This window comes from Schistocerca gregaria, chromosome 5 (assembly GCF_023897955.1).
Source record: "Schistocerca gregaria isolate iqSchGreg1 chromosome 5, iqSchGreg1.2, whole genome shotgun sequence".
NCBI lineage: Eukaryota > Metazoa > Arthropoda > Insecta > Orthoptera > Acrididae > Schistocerca > Schistocerca gregaria.
In genome coordinates, this window is record NC_064924.1 from 485,359,427 (window position 1) to 485,381,584 (window position 22,158).

The window sequence follows — 22,158 nt, forward strand, 5'->3', positions numbered from 1 at the left end:
AGGATCTCTGCTACTTACACAGCCTTCATCACCTCAGCATACTCCACACAGCTTAACTGGTTAATGTGTCCTCCAATGATAACAATATAATTGGGGAACACAGGAATTAGCAAGCTGCAATTTTCTCTAAAGCTTTTGGTGACATCTGAGGGTGAACCCTGTGATTGATCGAAGGATCCAATTGTGCTTCTACCCACCCTTTATACTGAACCTTGCCCAAATAATTTAGCATGCACCTTCAATTTCTATCTTGGTGGATTTGGGTTCCTTACCTGCTAGAACTGACATAACACATCTGTTTTTTATTAGCCTACCATTTCAATATACACTTACATTTACCCCAAATATTTCATTGTTGTAAATTATAAGTTTTAGCCTCCTTTCTGATGTAGTGTCACTGGAGCTCCATTACTCATTAAGAGTACTTCAAAGTCTGGTACTTCTTGGTGAATGATTCAGCAGCTGATCACTAAGATTTTAATAATCTCATTTGCAGGAGGCATATTTTTGGTATTGTATATACTTTGGAATCTCATGCTGGTGGACTGAATGGAGTCAACTAATCTTTAAAAAAAAAGAACTTTTGTGTAGCCCACATACAGTCAACATGCTGGTTACTGCCTCTGATGTATAGTGTGCCCCTGAGCTGTTTAGGGCACCCTACAGTTCTCAACCTTACAACTGTTCCCTTGATATATGGACAGCCTCTTCAACATGTTGAATGAGGACCAAATGCATAAAAGCTGAGTGCACAAGATGATCATTCTTATGATTTGCTGTCATTTACCTGAAAGGTAGTATTATCTTAACTGCTGAAGATTACTAGACTCCTACCAATATGTGCTTGCTTCACTGACATGAGGTACTGCAAGCTTCCCAACAGAAAGTGCAGCTGTGGGTGTGTGTCTTTTGTGTTACTTAGGTCCACAGAAGACCACTGTCTGAAAGTTCAGCAACACATTGTCTTGTTCATAGGCCTGTCAGTTATTCAATGCTTCAGCAATGCAACTAGTGGTTATCGTTATGCTACTCATTATTTGTATTCTACCCAAAACATCCCAGTATCATACTAACTATGAGGGACATTCCATATTAATTTACACCTTATTTTTTCCATCATTCATGGTGTACCATTTGAGTTCTTATTGCAGTTGCTAGTATGTAGTTCTTGGTATAACAGTAAATGGCAGGACAATCACTAGAAATGAAATCCCTGCACAGTACAGCCCATTTTCTCATTGTGTGAACAGACACCATGGACTGTATCATTGAGGTCAACACAGGATAATGTGCCTGTGGAAGGAGGGTGTAAACACTGTGGATATTTAAGGTGATTGGCAGCAGTGAGTGGAGAGTTTATATCATCATGAAAAAGTACCCTCACAACATGACACTGCTCATATACATAATACAAGTCAGAAAATCACAACTGCCATCACTGAAATGGAGTTCCAGGTACTGCCACACCCATTTTTATATTCTGCTGAATTTGCCCTTGTGATAAACAATTATTCAGGGCTACTTGCGAATTATTATATTCCTTCTAACTTGTTCTCATCTGTCTTATTGGTACATACTGGATCGTCCTTGTAGGGTATGTTAGCATATGCATTGCACCAATTGACAAATAAGCCCAATTTTCATCAAAGTCATTTAAAGGCATGCCACCACAGATAAGGCATTCTCATGTCCCTGAATCTGAATCCTATCTTGCTCCTTTTTATTCGTAATGTGCATCTTGTGGTAATTAGATAAAAGATGCAGTAATTTTCTCTGGAGGGTCCAGATTGTATGTATGTATGTATGTATGCCCAGGATCTCCATTAAAACCCTTCAACCAATTTCAACCAAATTTGTCATACAAACTGCAAACTTCACAAGTACCATCACTGTGGGGTTTATAACTTCCTGACTCCAATAGGAGCACAGATGCAAGCAAAAACACATTTTTTCAACCTCTCCCATAAATACTGTACTGCACAACAACCATGTTGTGTGGTTATAATATCTGCCTGCCTTATGGGCCTGCTTTGCAGGGGACAGCTTACATGTCAGGATAAGAACTGTCTTTATAGGCCTCGAAGTGTAGGTTTATTTATTTATTTAGTTCTTCAAATCCTACATGTATGGAATATAAACAAGGATATTGGACATGGTTAGGTCTTTACAAGATAAAATACAGTTTGTATTGTAATCCTAAGGACTAGACACTGATGTAATTAACCAAAGAATAATATATACAACAAACATTAGAGGCAACATACAAAGTAGGATATTCATAATGAATCTTTATTTTTGTCGTTTGGTTTCTAGGTACTCAGACTGTAAAAGCAATGATCAATTAAATGTCCCTTTAGTTCAGCCTTAAAACTACTGAGTTTCCTTACTGATTTAATATGGTTAGGCAGATTATTGTAAATTTTTATCCCAGTATGTAGAGTGCCTTTTTGGCACAATGACGTTCTCACCTGTTTCATATGAAGGTCAGATTTTTGCCTTGTATTATATGCATGAATATCTTCATTTTTAATAAGAAATCTTGGTGTCTATCAATACCTTGTTTGAGGAAAACTGATGTTTCGTAGATAAAAAAGCAAGGAAGAGGAAGAACTGACAGTTTTTTGAATATGGATCTGCATGATTTCATATTGTTTACCCCTTCAATAATTGTTAATATTCCCTTTTGCATCCTGAAAAGTTTAATATTTGTTGTTGCATTGCCCCAGAAGATTATGCCATATTTGATTACAGAATGCACATAGGAGTAGTATACATTTAACAGGCTGGCTTTGCTGCAACAAGTTTTTAAGATCCTTATCATGTAGTAGGCTTTGCTTGGTTTTCTTTACAAATATTCAATGTGTACCTCTCATTTTGTGTTGTTCTGGAGCCAGAGTTCGAGAAACTTTGTGTTGTCAACTCTTTCAAGGTTGCGCTCCACAGCAGGTGTGTTGTATTTGAATAGTATTAGCCTGCTTTACCAACATGTTTTGTGGGGGCTACATGTGCAGATGGGCACAGGTGGGAGAAGGTTGAGAAGGACAGAGGAGGGGATGACCAGATAGAGACAGACAGAGAGAGAGAGAGAAAGAGAAAGAGAGAGAGAGAGAGAGAGAGAGAGAGAGAGAGAGAAGGCAGAAGGTGTATTGCACGGTTAGTATCAATATGCCTTGCAAGGGCTACACATGTGGGTGGGATCAGCTAAGCACATATATAGCGAGAGCGGGTATTAAGAAAGATAGAGAGCAGATGATGGGACAAAGAGAGGGAGAGGAAAGGATACATAGGGAGAGGTGGGGAGGATGAGATGAACAGAGATAGTGGGTTGGTGGAAAAGGAAAAGGGGAGGAGCAGATGGAAGGATAGAGAGAGCAGGAAGGAAAAGTTGGACAGATGGAGATGGAAGGATGATGTGCTTAGAGAGATGTGGGGGTGGAAGAGGTGGACATTAAGAGAGGGGAGTAGGAGATGTGTGCTATATCCGAGTGAAGCTGTTGGTAAAATGCCATCTGCCATAAACAAATTTTTGAAAATTTTTGTTAGATGCCTTTGCAGTGACAGGAACTATACTACTTACTATTACTGCGTATATATCATTTGCAAAGAGAAAAAAATTAGCGAGTGACCTTGCAGTACATGTAACTGACTGTTTCAAATTATGATTGACTACTGCTAAGTGATCAAGAAGGAACTGAAGCATTATATTTTACATTTCTCTGGTATGAGCCTTTCCTCACCCTAATCCTTGATGTGAGTGGTTCTTGTTTGTTTTTGCATCCTGTTTAATGATCTGTGCACTGTCCATGGTATGACAAAAGCCTTCCTTGCAAATTAAATACTGCATACTGCTTTCTGGGAAACACATAACAATTCGTGGCTGGGGATTTTAATCATACTGTGTTCACCAGATCTGGTTACTCAGCATCTGGTCCTCCAGCAATGATCTGTAGACTCACTTTGGAGTGATCTCTCAAGTGGTATGTAAGAAACATGACTGACACATCTTTGAGTTGGAGCCACAATGTAGACAAGTCTTAGTCTAGCTTGTGGCATTTTGATTGAATGGTTCAACAGAATTAGAATTTACCGCTATGAATCTTTTCGTGTTTACTTGAAACACAGCAGTTTATTTATAACATTGTTGTGCAAAACAAAAATTTTATGTTTTTCTACTAACTCCTGAAGCTCAGCTCACAGTAGCACTGAAATATTGCCCTGTTTATTGTTTGGTGGCATAGGTTGTGAAATTTCTTCAGACTTTAGTTCACACATAGCGTAATACTGATAACAAAATCTTGTTAGCAGCAAAGTTTTTTTTGTCCATTTTCTAATCTAAATCAAGTAAAAGTTTAAGAAATATTTGTAAATCAATGTGGACTATCTTGTGTCAGAAGTGAAACCCAAAATTTTATGTGAACAGAGTTCTGAAGAAGATGATAATGCTTTGAAGAACATGCTAACATGAAGGAGTCAGAAAGGAATGCCAGAGAGAGGTGGATGAAAAAATAAGAGAGTGATACATTTCAAGATAGAATGTACATGTTTATATTCTTTTTCATCTAGAGGCAAACATACTTACATATGGTTTGTTTGAAACTCCACATGTCAATCAACTGCACAAGGAGGAAGGAATGTGAATACTCATAATACCCAAAACTTCTTAATAAATGGTCCTGCAAAATTTGTGTGGTGAAAAAGCTGCATCCACATGGTTCTGGTAATTCACCAAATCAGCATCAGAGAGGTTGCTGATGATGTCAACATATCCTCTGGCTGATGCCAAGCAGTTTTTCCAGATGCTTTGGGCATTAAACGTTAGCAGCAAAGTATGTCCCAAAATGTTTGAATTTTAACCAGGAATGGCATCACACAGATAACAGGAATTCCTGAATTAAGTTGACAACAATCTAGAACTTTGAAGAAGGTTAAAAAAAGACACAAAACATGGGTACTCAGGTATGACATCAAAATCAAGGCCCAGTTGTCCCAGTGGAAACTGCCTGAAGAGTTAAGACCAAGAAAGAATCTGACAAGTTCAATCTATTCCTACATCTACATCTACATAGATACCCTGCAAGTCACCATATGGTGCACAGTGGAGGGTACCCTGTACCAGTACTAGTCATTTCCATTCCTCTTCCACTTGCAAATAAAGTGAGGGAAAAATGACTGTCTATATGCCTCCATATAAGCCCTAATTTATCTTCGAGGTCCTTATGCACAATGTGTGTTGGCAGCATTAGAATCCTTTGGCAGTCAGCTTCAAATACCAGTTCTCTAAATTTTCTCATGAGTGTTCCTTGAAAAGAACATCAATTCCTCTCCAGTCACTTCCATTCAAGTTCCCGAAGTACCTACGTAACACTTATATTTTGTTTGAACCTACCGGTAATAAATCTAGTAGCCTTCCTGTGAATTTCTTTGATGCCCTCCTTCTATTCGACCTGGTACAGACCATAAATACTTGAGCAGGATTCAAGAATAGGTCACACCAGTGTTCTATATGCAGTCTCCTTTACAGATGAACCAAACTTTTTTAAAAGTGTGCCAATAAACTGCAGTTGTCCATTTGACTTCCCTACCACAGTCCTCACATGCATGTCCCATTTCATATCACTTTGAAATGTTACACCCAGATATTTAAATGACATTACTGTATCAAAGGGTACATTATTAATGCTGTATCCAAACATTACAGGTTTGTATTTCCTACTCATCCACGTCACATGTGAAGGTTTTTCTCACAGTTTTCTTTGATTATAATGGCACATGGGGATAGTGCACCATGAGTTCCTGACTTATATTCATAAAGTCAATGAGGAATACTGCCTGGAAGTTGTGTGCCATTTGCATGAAGTAATCCAAATCGAACGACCAGAATTGGGGCAAAACCACTTGTGGAAATTGCATCATGGTATTGCTCCCATTCGCACCTCAATGCTTGTTCATGATTTCATGGCAAAAAAACAAAATTGTCATGTTGCCCAGCCGCTGTGTTTGCCAGACTGAGATTTCTTTATGTTCCAAAGGCTGAAAAGAACCATAAAGGGATGTTGTTTTGCCATCATTAATTAAATAAAAACAGGATTGCTGAAGGAGCTGAACACCATAATGAAAAGGGAGTTTCAGAAGTGCTTCCAAGATTGAAAAAAGTGCTGGCACAGGTGAATTATGTCTGAGGGTGTTACTTTGAAGGGAACAAAGTTAATTGTGATAAATATATAGATTTTTTAAGAAAAATAAAAATTCCTGTTACTTTTTGACCACACCTTATACATTTTGTCATCCTGTTCCTCCTCTTAATTAGTGTTTTCCTTATATTTCTTTTCTCATCAGTGTTGTGGAGCAACTTCTCATCTCTTATCAATCTATTTCATTTTCAGCATCCTTATAAATCACTATACCATATCTAACATGCTTTTATTCTCTTCTTTCCCAGTTTCCTCATAACAAGCTCATGCATTTGATCAAAAAACAATAAATCAATGCATCTCTTTTTTTTTTTTTCGCTTTCAGGCCCCTGACAGAAAACATGACAAATTTGAAACCATGAATTTAGCTATACCATTTTTCTTTTTTTCCTCCTATTATTCATAAAACTTGCCTCAAACTTTGTTAATGAAAACTTTTATATTAATATTGCTGTGTATGATATGTCTAACTGACACACGTGAATTAGTGCCTGTTGCTACAGTTAGGAGACGGGGATATACTAGACAGGGTCTACACCTCAATAAGAGAGGGAAAGTTACATTGGCTGAGCTTCTTCCAGATAATACGTGGGGGCTGCCATTGCACAAAGCAAGTTCCCTGTGATTAACGATGTCATGGAGCCACCTGTTTTTTAGGTCAGAATTGGGATTCAGGCACCCTGTTTTGAAAGAAATTAAAATAACGGAAGAGCCCCACAAAATGCTTAAGAATGCACAAAAAGTAGGTTTGCTTTACTTCATCAAAATGTTAGAGGACTGAGTAATAAAGGTAGAAGAGTTTCCCCTATGTTTGGAGAATTTAGAGAGCTCTGAAAAGATAGACACCCTGGGCCTACCTGAGCACCACATAAGTGCAGAGTTAGATAAGTTACATATAAAAGATTACATTATTGCAGCTTACTCATGCAGAGCTAATATGGAAAAAGGAGGAGTTGTTACATATAATAAGACAGAACATAAGTTCAAAAATATTGAGACAAGTGTATTTTGCAGCAATCAGCAACTGAGTCGAAACAAGGCTCCGGGAGTAGACAACATTCCATTAGAACTACTGACAGCCTTGGGAGAGCCAGTCCTGACAAAACTCTACCACCTGGTGAGAAAGATGTATGAAACAGGTGAAATACCCTCACTCTTCAAGAAGAATATAATAATTGTAGAATTCAAGAAGAATATAATAATTCCAATCCCAAAGAAAGCAGGTGTTGACAGATTACCGAAATATCAGTTTAATAAGTCACAGCTGCAAAATACTAACGCGGATTCTTTACAAACGAACGGAAAAACTAGTTGAACCTGACCTTGGGGAAGGTCAGTCTGGATTCCATAGAAATATTGGAACATGTGAGGCAATACTGACCTTACAACTTATCTTAGAAGAAAGATTAAGGAAGGGCAAACCTAAGTTTCTAGCATTTGTAGACTTAGAGAAAGCTTTGACAATGTTGACTGGAACACTAACTTTCAAATTCTTAAGTTGGCAGAGGTAAAATACAGGGAGCGAAAGGCTATTTACAATTTGTACAGAAACCAGGTGGCAGTTATAAGAGTCGAGGGTCACAAAAAGAAAGCAGTGGTTGGGAATGGAGTGAGACAGGGTTGTAGACTATCCCTGATGTTATTCAATTTGTATATTGAGCAAGCAATAAAGGAAACAAAAGAAAAAATGAGTACGTATTAAAATCCATGGAGAAGAAATAAAAACTTTGAGTTTAGCCGATGACATTGTAATTCTGTCACAGACAGCAAAGGACTTGGAATAGCAGTTGAACAGAATGGTCAGTGTCTTGAAAGGAGGATATAAGATGAACATCAACAAAAGCAAAACGAGGATAATGGAATGTAGTCGAATTAAGTCGGGTGATGCTGAGGGAATTAGATTAGGAAATGAGACACCTAAAGTAGTAAAGGAGTTTTGCTATTAGGGGAGAAAAATAACTGATGATGGTCAAAGCAGAGAGGATATAAAATGTAGACTGGCAATGGCAAGGAAAACGTTTCTGAAGAAGAGAAATTTGTTAACATTGAGTATAGATTTAAGTGTGTGTCAGGAAGTCATTTCAGAAAGTATTTGTATGGAGTGTAGCCATGTATGGAAGTGAAACATGGACGATAAATAGTTTGGACAAGAAGGGAACAGAAGCTTTTGAAATGTGGTGCTACAGAAGAATGCTGAAGATTAGATGGGTAGATCACATAACTAATGAGGAGGTATTGAATAGAATTAGGAAGGAGTTTGTGGCACAACTTGACAAGAAGAAGGGATCAGTTGGTAGGACACGTTCTGAGGCATCAAGGGATCAACAATTTAATATTAGAGGGCAGCATGGAGGGTAAAAATCTTAGAGGGAGACCAAAAGAAGAATACACTATGCAGATTCAGAAGGATGTAGGCTGCAGTAGGTACTGAAGGATGAAGAAGCTTGCACAGGATAGAGTAGCATGGAGAGCTGCATCAAACCAGTCTCTGGACTGAAAACCACAAGAACAACAACAACATCAGCATGTAGAAGTGTTTGTCTATGAATTAATATTGAAAAATAGTTCATGTTTAATGTAACTCCATACAGACCCTTCTAGGAAATTTTGAACTCTTTATGAAGCCTCTGGATACCTTACTGTACCATCTGTCAGGCAGCAGAAAGCAGTTAATAGTCTGTAGTGAACTTTAGTGTGATTTTCTAAAGCATACTTACAAGAAAAATTATCTGGAAACCTTATCTGTATCTGAAATCTACAATTTGATCCCCACAATTAACTTTCTATTGTTGGTGGATAAATACAGGAGGGCTTGAATTGATAATGTTTTGTTTTATGAAGCTCAAAATAAGAAAATAAGTGTGTACCCAGTAACAAATGGTCTCTCTTGTCATGGAGCACAGTTAATTAACATAAATAGCACAGTGCTTTACAGTACAGATACGCCTTAGTGGAAATTAGTTAGAATACAATATCTGTTCAAGAAATTTCAGAACATTCATAGTTTCATAGCAGTGGTGTGTTGGAGCAAAATGGGGTTGGCATCCCAGCACCCCACTGAAAGGATGAAAATTTGCAATGATACTTGAGGTAAAAGAAGATTTGCAGATGGTGCTTCATGTGATCCAGCAAGAAGTGTACCAAGACTACTACGGGAAGAGGAAATAACATTGGGAGCAGTGTGTCAATTGTGGAGGAGGATATCTCAAAGAAGATCATGCACAATAAGTAGAAGGTAAGCATAGAAAAATTTTGGCAACAAAGTTTTGGAATTTTTTGAATAGACCTTATAATTAATGACTGCGGGACAAATGTTTTTAAGAAAAGTTTACAAGTGATGAACTGGGCTGAAATTTATAATGAACCAAATGCTAACATAAAATTTAATCTAGTCCATGATAAATTCAAATCATTAACTGAAAATAGCTTTTCATGTAAGCTAGTCAGAAAAGACATTAAACAGTAATGTAAAAAGCCTGCAATAGCTGCACACTACAAAAACAACTCAAAATTACCAAGAAAGGTTATCAAAAAATCAAGGAACATGCACATAATGTCAGAAATCAGCAAGTCTGACAACGATCTTAAGGCTATATGGAATGTATCTTTTAGATTAGATTAGATTAGTTTTCGTTCCATAGATCCGTGTTGAGGAGATCCTCATGGATGTGGAACATGTCACCTTTTTTTATTTTTTATTTTTTATTGTTTTAAGCTGAAATAACAATACTAATAGTATAAATATATACAACACATCATTCATTTCTATTAAAAAATTCGTCAATGGAGTAGAAGGAGTTGGCTACTAGTAAGTCTTTCAGGCTCCTTTTAAACTGATCTCTATTTGTAACTAAACTTTTTTATGTTTGCTGGCAAATTATTGAAGATGAGTGTTCCTGAGTAGTGGACCCCTTTTTGAACTAAAGTAAGTGCTTTTAAGTCCTTGTGCAGATCATTTTTGTTCCTGGTATTGTATTTATGAACTGAGCTGTTTGTTGGAAAAAGAGATATATTATTTAGGACAAATTTCATTAAGGAGTAAATATACTGAGAGGCAGTAGTTAGTATATTCAGTTCTTTGAAGAGGTTTCTACAAGATGTCCGTGAGTTTACTCCACAAATAATACGTATTACATGCTTTTGGACTCTGAAAACTTTTGTTTGACTTGAAGAGTTACCCAAAAATATTATACCATATGACATTATGGAATGAAAGTAGGCAAAGTATGCAAACTTTTTCACTTTTATGTCACCTATGTCTGCTAACACTTGAATTGCAACTACAGATTTGTTAAGGCGTTTCTGCAGTTCTGTGGTGTGCTCCTCCCAACCGAATTTATTATCAAGTTGTAATCCCAGGAATTTAAGACTGTCAACCTCTTCTATCTGCTCTTCTTCGTACTTTATGCACATGCTGGGTGGAAAGCTCTTACAGGTTCTGAATTGCATATAGTGAGACTTTTCCGAAATTTAATATCAGTGAGTTGGCTTTAAACCATTTATTAATATCCATGAAAATATCATCAGCAGATCTTTCTAGAACTACACTCAACATACTATTTATTGCATTACTTGTGTCATCTGCAAACAAAACGAACTCTGCTTCTGGCAGTGTAACTGATGAGAGATCATTAATGTACACAAGAAAAAGCATGGCCCTAAAATGGATCCTTGTGGGACACCACATGTAATTTCTTCCTATTCTGATGATGACTGATGACTTAATTCATTAGTCCCTTGCACTGACACCCTTTTTTTCCTGTTAGCGAGGTATGACTTGAACCATTTTGCAGCACTGCCTGTGACACCATAGAATTCTAATTTATTTAAAAGGATGTTGTGGTTTACACAATCGAATGCCTAAGAGAGAGGATAACCAGTCACAGAGCAAGATAACATCACTATCAAGCTGAATGGAAGGTCTATAAAGGAAGAGTCACAGGTAGCAAACATATTTAATGATCATTTCTTAAATATAGTAAAAAGGATATGGACAAACAGTTCAACAGAAAAATCACAGTAGTATACTGAATAAGTAACTCTTACAAAAGTGTCACCAACTTCTCTTTCAGGTGAGATTAAGAAAATTATACATTCTATCAAAAATAAAAGCTCATCTGGTTTTTCTGGTGTTTCCAATAAAGTACTATATATTTGTTATTAGTTCCATAAGATAACACTGGTCTTACCTGAAATATGTAATGCATCACTAACTCATAGCTTTTTTTCAGAGAGACCAAAATATGCCATTGTTAAACCACTCTTTAGGAGAGATGGCAGTAATTATTGACCTGTTTCCGTGCTGACATCATTTTCCAATATATTTGAGAAATGATACATTCTAAAATAGTATCTCACCTTAGCAACAATAATATCATCAGCAAATCACTGTTTGGGTTTCAGAAGAGTTGTTCTACTGAGACCACCATTTGCATGTTCACTCACCAAATTTTACAAGCATTAAATAATAAAATAGCACCAGTTGGTATTTTCTGTGACCAATCTAAGGCATCTGTCTGTGCGTATCACAGCAGTCTCCTAGATAAATTGACATTTTAATGAATTGGTGGTATAGACGATGTATGGATAATGTCATATCTACCCAAAATAATGCAGAAAGTTGTACTTAGTATTTCAATCAATACAGTTTGGGGATGCAATTCTGACTGGGGAGAAATCACATACAGTGTTCCCCAGGGCTCAATATCTGGTCCTCTACTGTGCCTCATATATGTAAACAATCTTCTGGCTAATACATGCCAAGCAGAATTACTTCTTTTTGCAGATGACACAAGTACTGTAATCAGTCCAAGCATATATACAGAAACATAAGAAATGGTAAACAATGTTCTCAAAAGTATCATCAACTGACTTCCGTGAATGGTCTCATCCTCTATCTTAAAAAGACACAACATATTCATTTTTGCACATTTAATGGTGCTACACCAGTGATAAGAATAACACCTGGTGAGTAAAGAATGCAGAAATTTGCACTTAGTAAGGCAATGTGGACATGAATTTAAACTGGAAAAAGCACATTTTGGAATTCCTAAAACAACTGAGTTCAACCGCTTTAGCACCTAGAATCATTGCAAATCTTGGGAAAAGACAAATCACTAAGCTGACACATTTCACATAGTATCATTTGGTAGTGTTATATGGAATAATGTACTGGGGTAACTCATCTTTAAGAAAGAGTCTTCATGTTCAAAGCTGTGCTGTAAGAATAATACATATCACTCACAAACAATCATCATTTAGATATCTATTTATGGAGTTCAGCATTCTTAATACTGCTTCACACTTTCTATATTGCCTCATGAAGTGTTTCTTGTAGATAAACCACTACAGTTCAAAAGGAACAATGATGTACATATTTACAATACCGGAAGGAAAAATGACATTCATTACTCCACTTTAAGGCTGTCTTTAGCACAAAAAGGGGGTGAAAATTAGTGTAACAAAACTTTTTGATCACTTACCTAGTGTTATAAAATGTCTGACAGACATCAAAGTAAAACTTGAAAACAAATTGAAATGTTTCTTCTAGGTGACTCCTTCTATTTTGTAGAAGAATTCTATTATTGTAATGTGTAAATGTGTAAAAGGTGGTGGGTAGGAATTACTACCTCACATCTGTGTTTTTTTTTTAAAAAATAAAATAAATAAACAGAATAAAAAAATACAAATATTCAGCTTGTAGCTATGTTTACAAATTAATTTTTGATGTCAATGTAAAATGACTCATTCCACACCATTGCAATTTATCATGCAAAATGATCCATGGAACATCAACTAACTAAACACATCAGTTAATTCACTCTATGTGTTGCACTCACCACCTGTTATTCCATTTGTAAGAATGTTAGGCATCAATTTTTATTGCAACTCCACTATTATTATTTAAGATAATAGTAGCCTTGCACAGAAGTGAAAAATCAAATAATATGCAATTCATACAAGATGAGAACAGAAACCTTTGAAATGTGATGCTACAGGAAAATGCTGAATATTAGGTTGGTAGTCTGGATAACTGATAAGGAGGTTCTGAACAGTATTTGGGAAAAAGAAGAGTTTATGGCACAACTTGACTAAAAGAAAGGATCGGCTGATAGGATACATCCTGAGGCATCAAGGAATCATCAATTTGGTAAAATGTATAAAATTTGTAGAAAGCCAAGAAAGTTTGACTACATTAAGCATGGTTGAATGGATGTAGGTTTCAGTAATTATGCAAAGATGAAGACACTTGCACATTATTGCCTAGTTTGACTAGCTGAATCAAACCCGCCTTCAGATTGATGCCACAGTAACAACAAAGACAGTATTATCATCATTATCATGACCATGATCAACACTGAACATTTTACCTGTTTTCGAAATCCTGTGGGGGTAAAATAAGTTTTGAGTTGTCCAAAACATTTTTCATTGCCAAATCCAGATCAATCAGTTGTACAGAAACTTCAGGTATTGGTGTCCCAGGCTTTTGTGGCAAACAGTCATGCAACAAGAAGTATTAGTGCACTTACAACATTTAGAAAGATTTATCAAAAAAGGGTGATTGTCCAGAAGAAGTTAAATATTTGGTAGTATACCAAAATAATTATAATTTATACCTTTGGATAATGAATGTTAATCACTTCAGGGTATAAGCTTCCATACTGGATTACTGGCACGGTATGAACTAATGTATCATTGAAACTTGCATATGCCAGGGTTTTCCCATTTGGTGAGAACCACATAGCTTCATCCTTCGGGTACCAAATTGCTGAGAAATTCCAAGAAAACTGAACTTTAATTTGCTACATATACTCACCAATGCTACTATAAATAACACACACACCTGTTACCCACATGGAAACAGACTAAAAATCCCAGTTCCAAAATAGCACACAAAGCAAAAAAATATAACTTTTACTTCAAACTATGGTAAAACAAAACAATCAAAATTATAAGCTATAAAATAAAGGAAAGGCACCACTCATCTATAGCTGACTGATGTGTGGTACATCGAAACACACAACACAAAACAGCATTTGAGCTCTTGGTCTTTCTCTAGCAAAAATTCACACATTTACACACACAACCATCAGACACAAAAATGCACATGTCTGTGACTCAGGGATGTGAATTTGTATGTCTGTTCGTGTGAGTGTGAGTGCGTTTGCTAGAGACAAAGCAATAACTCAAAAGCTAGTGTAAATTCTATTTTCTGTTGCATGTTTCTATGTGGCATACATCAATCAACTGTATGTGAGCAGTTGCCTTTCCTTTATTTTATATATCATTCCATTCACAAATTATTCAGTTGTTGTTAAATCTTTAAGCTACACCTTTCTTTTTAATTTAAATGTGAAGAATATAAAAAATGGTTTCAGAACGTAATTGATGGCACTCGAAGATATAAATTAGCTATTGAGAAGAGTACTTTTTTATTTTGTGATTGATGTATCTTCTCTGCTGTAATTTCCCTCAATAATTAAATAATAGTATGAAACACCTCAACATCCCTTGTTTATCTGATGACTGACATCTGTCAGATGGTTTTACATGGCACATTATCTTTTGAACAAAAAACTAAATTGAAGCTGAATACTTTAGAAGGTTTCTCCAGTAAACATGTAACATTAACTTCACAATGATCTATGAAGGTCATAAATAGCCACAAATTTACACCCTGAACTCTAACACAAAATTTATTTACTTTATTAATAATGTGATTATCAATGTCCATTAAAAGAAGTGAGATGCTTTTTAACAGAGAGCAGTCACACTTTGCCCACATGTTCTTTTCAGCCTCTGTAATATAAATAAATTATTAGCCTACCTGTGATAGCCATTGGAACAAACTGGCAAATTACACAATCATTTTCATTGCCAGCATATCTTATGCCAAGCAACAAGTGATATGAATCTATGCAGAATATTCTTCCTAAAATGAACTTCCATGAGAAATTAAAACTTGCTGATGAAACAGAACTCAGTGTCATCTCTGTAATTTGTTGGAAATATTGCCATGTCATTAAAGGAATTATGTACAAAGTGTAACTAACTGATAACACCAAATTTGGAAAATGGAGGTTCATTTGAGGAACAAACTGAGTTTAGGCAGTCACATCCGGAAAATTCATCAAACAATGTTACAGAACACTGAGATTAGAGGAACTTACATTTGTCAGTTGACCACACTTAACTACATATGTGGGCTTTGATGCTCCAATCTTCAACGAAGGAAAAGTACAAGCTGGCTTTAGAAGAGGCTGTAGCACAATGACCTATTAACAGATTCTCAGTAAAGTTATAGAAAAAAAAGCAACAAATATCAGTTACCACTTGTATGGCATTTATGAGCTATGAGAACGTGTTCGACTCATTCACATTAAATCTGTGCTGGTAGCACTTGAGATCAAGAAATAGAATCTACCGAAAAGAATTCCTTGAGCGATATATACCACAAGTTCTGTCACTTGACTACATTAAGAGAATGAAACATTTCAGAACTGAGAAAGTTATCTTCATTTCACCAAGCATATTCTCTGCAGTCATTACAGAGGTTTACAAATCACTCGGCTGGGATGAAGAAGGACTCCATGTAAATGAATTTTACGTAACAAGCTTTGATTTGAAGAGCACATTATTTTATCTGCTTTGGATCCAGAAGAACTTCAGCAAAGGATGGAAGGATAACATAGCAAGTATGATAGTAAGCAAGAAGAATGAATAGAGTAATACCAAAATAATGCAAAATCTGTGTGCTGATAGCATAGTAAAGATTAATAATGAAATTAGAGACACAATTGATAAACTTGTATTGTTAGGAAAACTGAAAACAACAAGTATCTGGGACCTTAAAGAAATAAACAGGACGAAAAAATGTCTTAGAATCTCATCTCACGAAGTGGATGCTTGTCCCCAGAAGTAAATTCCTAACATGCTCTAAATGTAAAACTGTAACCAAAGTATACTGTTAGTACTAACTTATGGACGTGAAATATGGACTTAAAAACCAGCTCAAAAGCTGGAGGCTGCCAAATAGATAAGAGAAAAATGTATGTTGGGCATAAGAAGAAGGAACAGGAAGACAAAAAATGGATAAGAGTAGGGATGGGGTTCAGGGATGATAGTGACTTTTTAAAAAAATTGGAATGGAGATGAACATGCCATATAACAACACAAAATAATGGGCGATGAACTAAGAAGATTGTGTATTAGATGCATCATGATAAGAAAAGACATAAAGGACACCCTAATGGAAGATGAACTGATCACATAAAAACTCGGATGCGAAAAGATGAAGATCATAACATGTGGATACATCTGGGGAAGGGCCAAAATCTAGTAGTGAGTAATACATGGGTGATGATACATATATAAACATGAGAGCACTGATTAAGGTTAGAATAGTTAATTATCACAGTAACTGTGCTGATATCTGTCTGATGTGATAAGTGAATCTAGGTTTAAGTCTTGATCCTCACAAAAACTTTCAATTGTCGCTTCAGGTACAATCCATATTGTTCATAGTTCTCTTTCAAGCTTTGATCAACAGAAAACAACAAAGAGATGAAAAAATAAAAATAAAAACAATAATTACTTTATTTCTTACCCAAGTAATTTGAATCTGGTACACCATTGTACACAACATGTGGAATACCAGTTTGAGTGAGCTTGTAATCTTGTGAATCCACAGTTTGTCTATAATATATATTATTATGATAAACATATGCAAGTGCATTTCCTACTGGTGCCCAAACAACTAGATTTAGCAAATGCCTATCTTCATTCTTCTCCATACTCAGTAGTGGATAGCTTTCCCTGAAAAAAATAGTTATTCTCAGTTTTAGGACTAAAAGCTACATTCCTCTTTGCACACACAACTATAAATAATTTTGTTAACTGACCAATTGTCTGTTCTAATATAATAAAACAAATGCACTAAAGTTACATGCATATTTTGTGAGGGCCACTAATTACTTAGAAGAAAGTATAGATTGTCACACCATCACTATCATTTACTCTACCTACTTCAACAGCATGTGATGAATTGAGGAAAAAAATAGCAGATTTAGCATATTCCTTAAAATAACTGTTTTAAAGATCTCTGGGTGAGTAACATACAATTGCATGGAAAATGTTTGTATACATATGATAAGATCTTGAATTTCATGTCTCTCCTTATGCACTCTCTGGTGTGGAAAATTTAGAGAATTGCAGTACCATCACCAGGGTTTAACAGCTTAACAGTAGTGCTACCGTTTCTCAGTATAAACAGTAAACTGAATCTGGTGGGATTCTATACACAGGCAACTACAGAATGTCTACAGACACCAGGCAGTGGACAAAAACATGTTAAGTTGCTGGATGAAATGTCTGTCACCAGCAAAATGAGGAGAATAGAATCTGACTGATCTCACATGTTCAGGGGGCTGTACACAGCTGTGATGCCCGCGGTGTTGTTCAATGTGATAAATGAATAATTACACAAGTCAGTGCTCAACTTGGTATGCCTGTTGGTAGTGTTGACACACTTGTTCACCAGTTGGCATGCTCATAGGTTGGTATGCAGTAGGCTCCTTGAAGCCTAACTAAAGAATACGAAGAAGAAAGAAGGAATATCTGTGCCAAATCACTTGCTTGTAATGAGGCTGATCATGATGATTTCATGTCAAACATTGTCAGAGGCAACAAAAAATGTATCCACCACTGTGAATCTGAAACAAAAGGGCAACCCAAGGTATGGCACCACACAACATCTCATTCAAAGAACAAATTCAAAACAGTGCCCTCAGCTGGTAGTGGCATGGCAACAGTCTTCTCTGAAGGGGCTATTGTGTTCAGTGTCCTGCTTCATGGTAGAATGCTCAACTCCAAAGTTCATTAAGGGACTCTTAGGAAGCAGAAGAAATGATTACAGCTTGTTAGTTGCCACAATAATGAAAACATGCTGCTCCTTCTCTGTGATAATGATAGGCCAGATACAAGTCTGCACACCCAATAACAGATCACAAAATTGCAGTTGACTGTTCTTCCTCATCTGCCCTACAGGCCAGATCTCACCTTCTGACTTCCATCTCTTTGGCTCACTGAAGGATGGACTCCATGGGAATCACTGCGGCAATAATAAGAAAATTATTGATGCAACAATACCATGGCTCAGACACATACCAATAGTGTGGTCCCATGATGGTATACAGGCTATCACATTAAGATTGTGTAATACGTTACAACTAAGCAGAGATTACACTGAAATATAGCATTTTATTGCCAAAGAATTGGGGAACAATATGGTGTTTCAAACCATGAATAAAACCATCCTGCTATGAGAAAAAAAAGATGTGTTGCATTTTATTTAGAAAAATTAATAAATAAAAGATTAATACATCCAGAACACACTTCAGCATGATACAGATAATGGCATCACACACATTCTCCATCAAAACAGAACTCAAGGCATATAATGCAATGTCATTTCCAGTGACATTATATTGAACAGTGACTCAAGTACCAAAAAGCTGGGCAATAAAAAATTGTTAATATTGGAACAAAATCTTTATGTACTGTCTTTGGCCCAGTGCAAGATGCACATGGCTGGAAAAGAAGAAAGAACCAGGAACTCTATGAACTGATGTGGTAGTCAAACATTGTATAGAAAATGAAGGCAAAAGGATGCCAAGGAACACGTCTGCTTAGATGACCCAGGAAGCAACGACTGGACAAAATCAAGAAAGACCTATGACATCTAGGGATTGAACCAAACTCATAAAAGCTGGAAAAGTTTAAGTTAATTTGACTTTCAATTAAGCTCTCTCTCTCTCTCTCTCTCTCTCTCTCTCTCTCTCTCTCTCTCTGTGTGTGTGTGTGTGTGTGTGTGTGTGTGTGTGTGTGTGTGTGTGTGTGTGTGTGTGTCTATTAACCATTACTGACTGAAATTTATTGCAGAACTCTATTAGTCTTTTTTTTTCTCTGATTATTACTACTGAGCCCACATTTTCCAGTAGCTCTTTCTTCTGTTCTCTCCCCTACTACTGATTTCCTACTCTACTCTTTTGTTCCGCTCCCCCATGATTATTAGACTTCCATCTCCCTTTACAACCTGTATTACCCATTAATTGTCCTCATAAACTTTCTCTCTCTGTCTTCTGCTTGTGATGTCAGCATGTTGGTGGTGTTGGTTTGAGGTCAATCCTGATGAGGATTATCCTACCACGGACTGTTCATAGTAACTCACTCTCGGTCTTCCCTGCCTACTCATGACAAAGCCTACTCCCATTCCACCATTTCTTGCTGCTGTTGGTATACATATTTATTCAGCAGTTGGTCAACTATTTTCTAAATTTGAGCCACAGATCTTCTACAGGCTACTGCCCACAGCTGAATGTTTGAAGGTCCTTGCTGAGGTATGACACTAACACCTTTTTGGCTAGTTAACGGAACATATAAAATCTTTCCACTTGTTTTACTTGCCTTCTGCACTTGGGTAACCATTGTTGCTACAGTTTCCTCATGGTCACTGATACGCTTTTCAGCATGGAAAGCCTCTACATATACATCCGCATCCATACTCTGCAAACCACTTTGATGTGCATGGAAGAGGATACTTCCCATTGTACTATGTATAAGGGTTTCTTCTAATTTACTTTGCATATGGAGCTCAGGAAGAATGACTGCTCCTATGGCTCTGTACATGAGGTAATTAATCTGACCTTTTAATATATAGGAGGCTACAGTATAGTCCTATGTTGTTGTTGTGGTCTTCAGTCCAGAGACTGGTATGATGCAGCCCTCCATGCTACTCTATCCTGACAAGCTTCTTCATTTCCAAGTAACTACTGAAATCTACATCCTTCTGAATCTGCTTACTGTATTCACCTCTTGGTCTTCCTCTATGGTTTTTACCCTTCACGCTGCCCTCCACTACTACATTGGTGATCCCTTGAAGCCTTAGAACATGTCATACCAACTGATTCTTTCTTCTAGTCAAGTTGTGTCACAAATTCCTCTTCTCTCAGATTCTATTCAGTACCTCCTTACTAGTTACATGATCTACCCATCTAATCTTCAGCATTCTTCTGTAGCACCACATTTCAAAAGCTTCTGTCCTCTTCTTTTATAAACTAGTTATCGTCCATGTTTCACTTCCATGCATGGCTACACTCCATACAAATACTTTCAGAAATGACTTTCTGATACTTAAATCTACACTCGATATTAACAAATTTCTTTTCTTCAGAAACACTTTCCTTGTCATTACCAGTGTACATTTTATATCCTCTCTACTTCAACCATCATCAGTTATTTTGATCCCCAAATAGCAAAACTCATCTACTACTTTCAGTGTCTCATTTCCTCACCTAATTCCCTCAGCATCACCTGATTTAATTCAACTATATTACATTATCCCTGCTATGATTTTGTTGACATTCATCTTATATTCTCCTTTCTGGATACTGCCCATTCCATTCAGCTGCTCTTCCAGGTCCTTTGCTGTCTCTGAAAAAAATTACAATGTTGTCAGGAAAACTCAAAGTTTTTTCTTCTTCTCATTTGCTTGCTCAATACACAGATTGAATAAGATCAGGAATAGGCTACAACCCTGTCTCACTCCATTCTCAACCACTGCTTCCCTTTCATGCTCCACGACTCTTATAACTGCCATCTGGTTTCTGTACAAATTGTAAATAGCCTTTCGCTCCCTGTATTTTACACCTTCCACCTTCAGAATTTGAAAGAGAGTATTGTCAAAAGCTTTTACTAAGTCTACAAATTCTAGAAACATAGGTTTGGTATCCTTATCCTGTCTTTTAAGATAAATCATAGGGTCAGTATTGCTTCGCGTGTTGCAACATTTCTACAGAATCCAAACTGACCTTCCCCATGGTCAGCTTCTACCAGTTTTTCCTTTTGTTTGTAAGGAATTCATGTTAGTATTTTGCAACCATGACTTATTAAACTGAGTTCAGTAATTTTCACACTGTCAACACCTGCTTTCTTTGGGATTGGAATTATTATATTCTTCTAGAAGTCTGAGGGTATTTTGCCTGTCTCATACATCTTGTTCACCAGGTAGTAGAGTTCTGTCAGGACTGGCTCTCCAAAGGCTATCATATGGAATGTTGTCTACTCCCAGGGACGTGTTTCAAATTAGGTCTTTCAGTGTTCTGTCAAATTCATCACGCAGTATCATATCTCCCATTTCATCTTCATCTACATCTTCTTCCATTTCCGTAACACCGCCCTCAAGTACATCGCCCATGTGTAGATCCTCTATATACTCTTTCCACCTTCCTGCTTTCCTTCTTTTGCTTAGAACCATTTTTCACTTCCTGTTGATCTCATTTTTGAAATATTTATATTCCTTTTTGCCTACCTTATTTACTGCATTTTTATATTTTTTCCTTTCATCAGTTAAGTTCAATATCTCTTTTGTTACCCAAGGATTTCTACTAGCCCTCATCTTTTTTACCTACTTGATCCTCTGCTGCCTTTACTATTCCATCTCTTGAAGCTACTAATTCTTCTTCTACTGTATTTCTTGTCAATCATTCCATAATGCTCTCTCCAAAACTCTCTACAACCTCTGGTTCTTTCAGTTTATCCAGAGCCTATCTCCTTAAATATACACCTTTTCACAGTTTCTTCAGTTTTAACCTACTGTTCATAACCAATAGATTGTAGTCAGAGTCCATGTCTGCCCCCTGAAATGTCTTATGATTTAAAACCTGGTTCCTGAATCTCTGTCTTATCATTGTATAAAATATCTTAAACCTTCCAGTGTCTCCACACCTCTGCCACATATACAGCCTCCTTTCATGATTTTTAAACCAAGTGTTAGCTATTATTACATTATGCTCTGTGCAAAATTCTAAAGACAGCTTCCTTTTTCATTCCTTACAACATTCCGCATTCAGCTACAACTTTTCCTTCTCTTCCTTTTCCTACTATTGACTTCCAGTCCATCTGACTATTA

General features: G+C 36.6%; 1 protein-coding gene across 1 annotated transcript in view; it reads right to left on the reverse strand.

Annotated features, from left to right (window-relative positions):
* LOC126272123 (venom dipeptidyl peptidase 4-like) overlaps positions 1-22,158 on the reverse strand; it is a 298,015-nt gene that overhangs the window by 64,340 nt on the left and 211,517 nt on the right. Inside the window, exons 6-8 of the mRNA XM_049974723.1 lie at positions 16,798-17,006; positions 13,808-13,959; positions 13,562-13,674 (exon numbers count right to left, since the gene is read on the reverse strand). Coding sequence (XP_049830680.1) covers positions 13,562-13,674; positions 13,808-13,959; positions 16,798-17,006 — 474 coding nt within the window. The remainder of the gene's footprint in view (positions 1-13,561; positions 13,675-13,807; positions 13,960-16,797; positions 17,007-22,158) is intronic.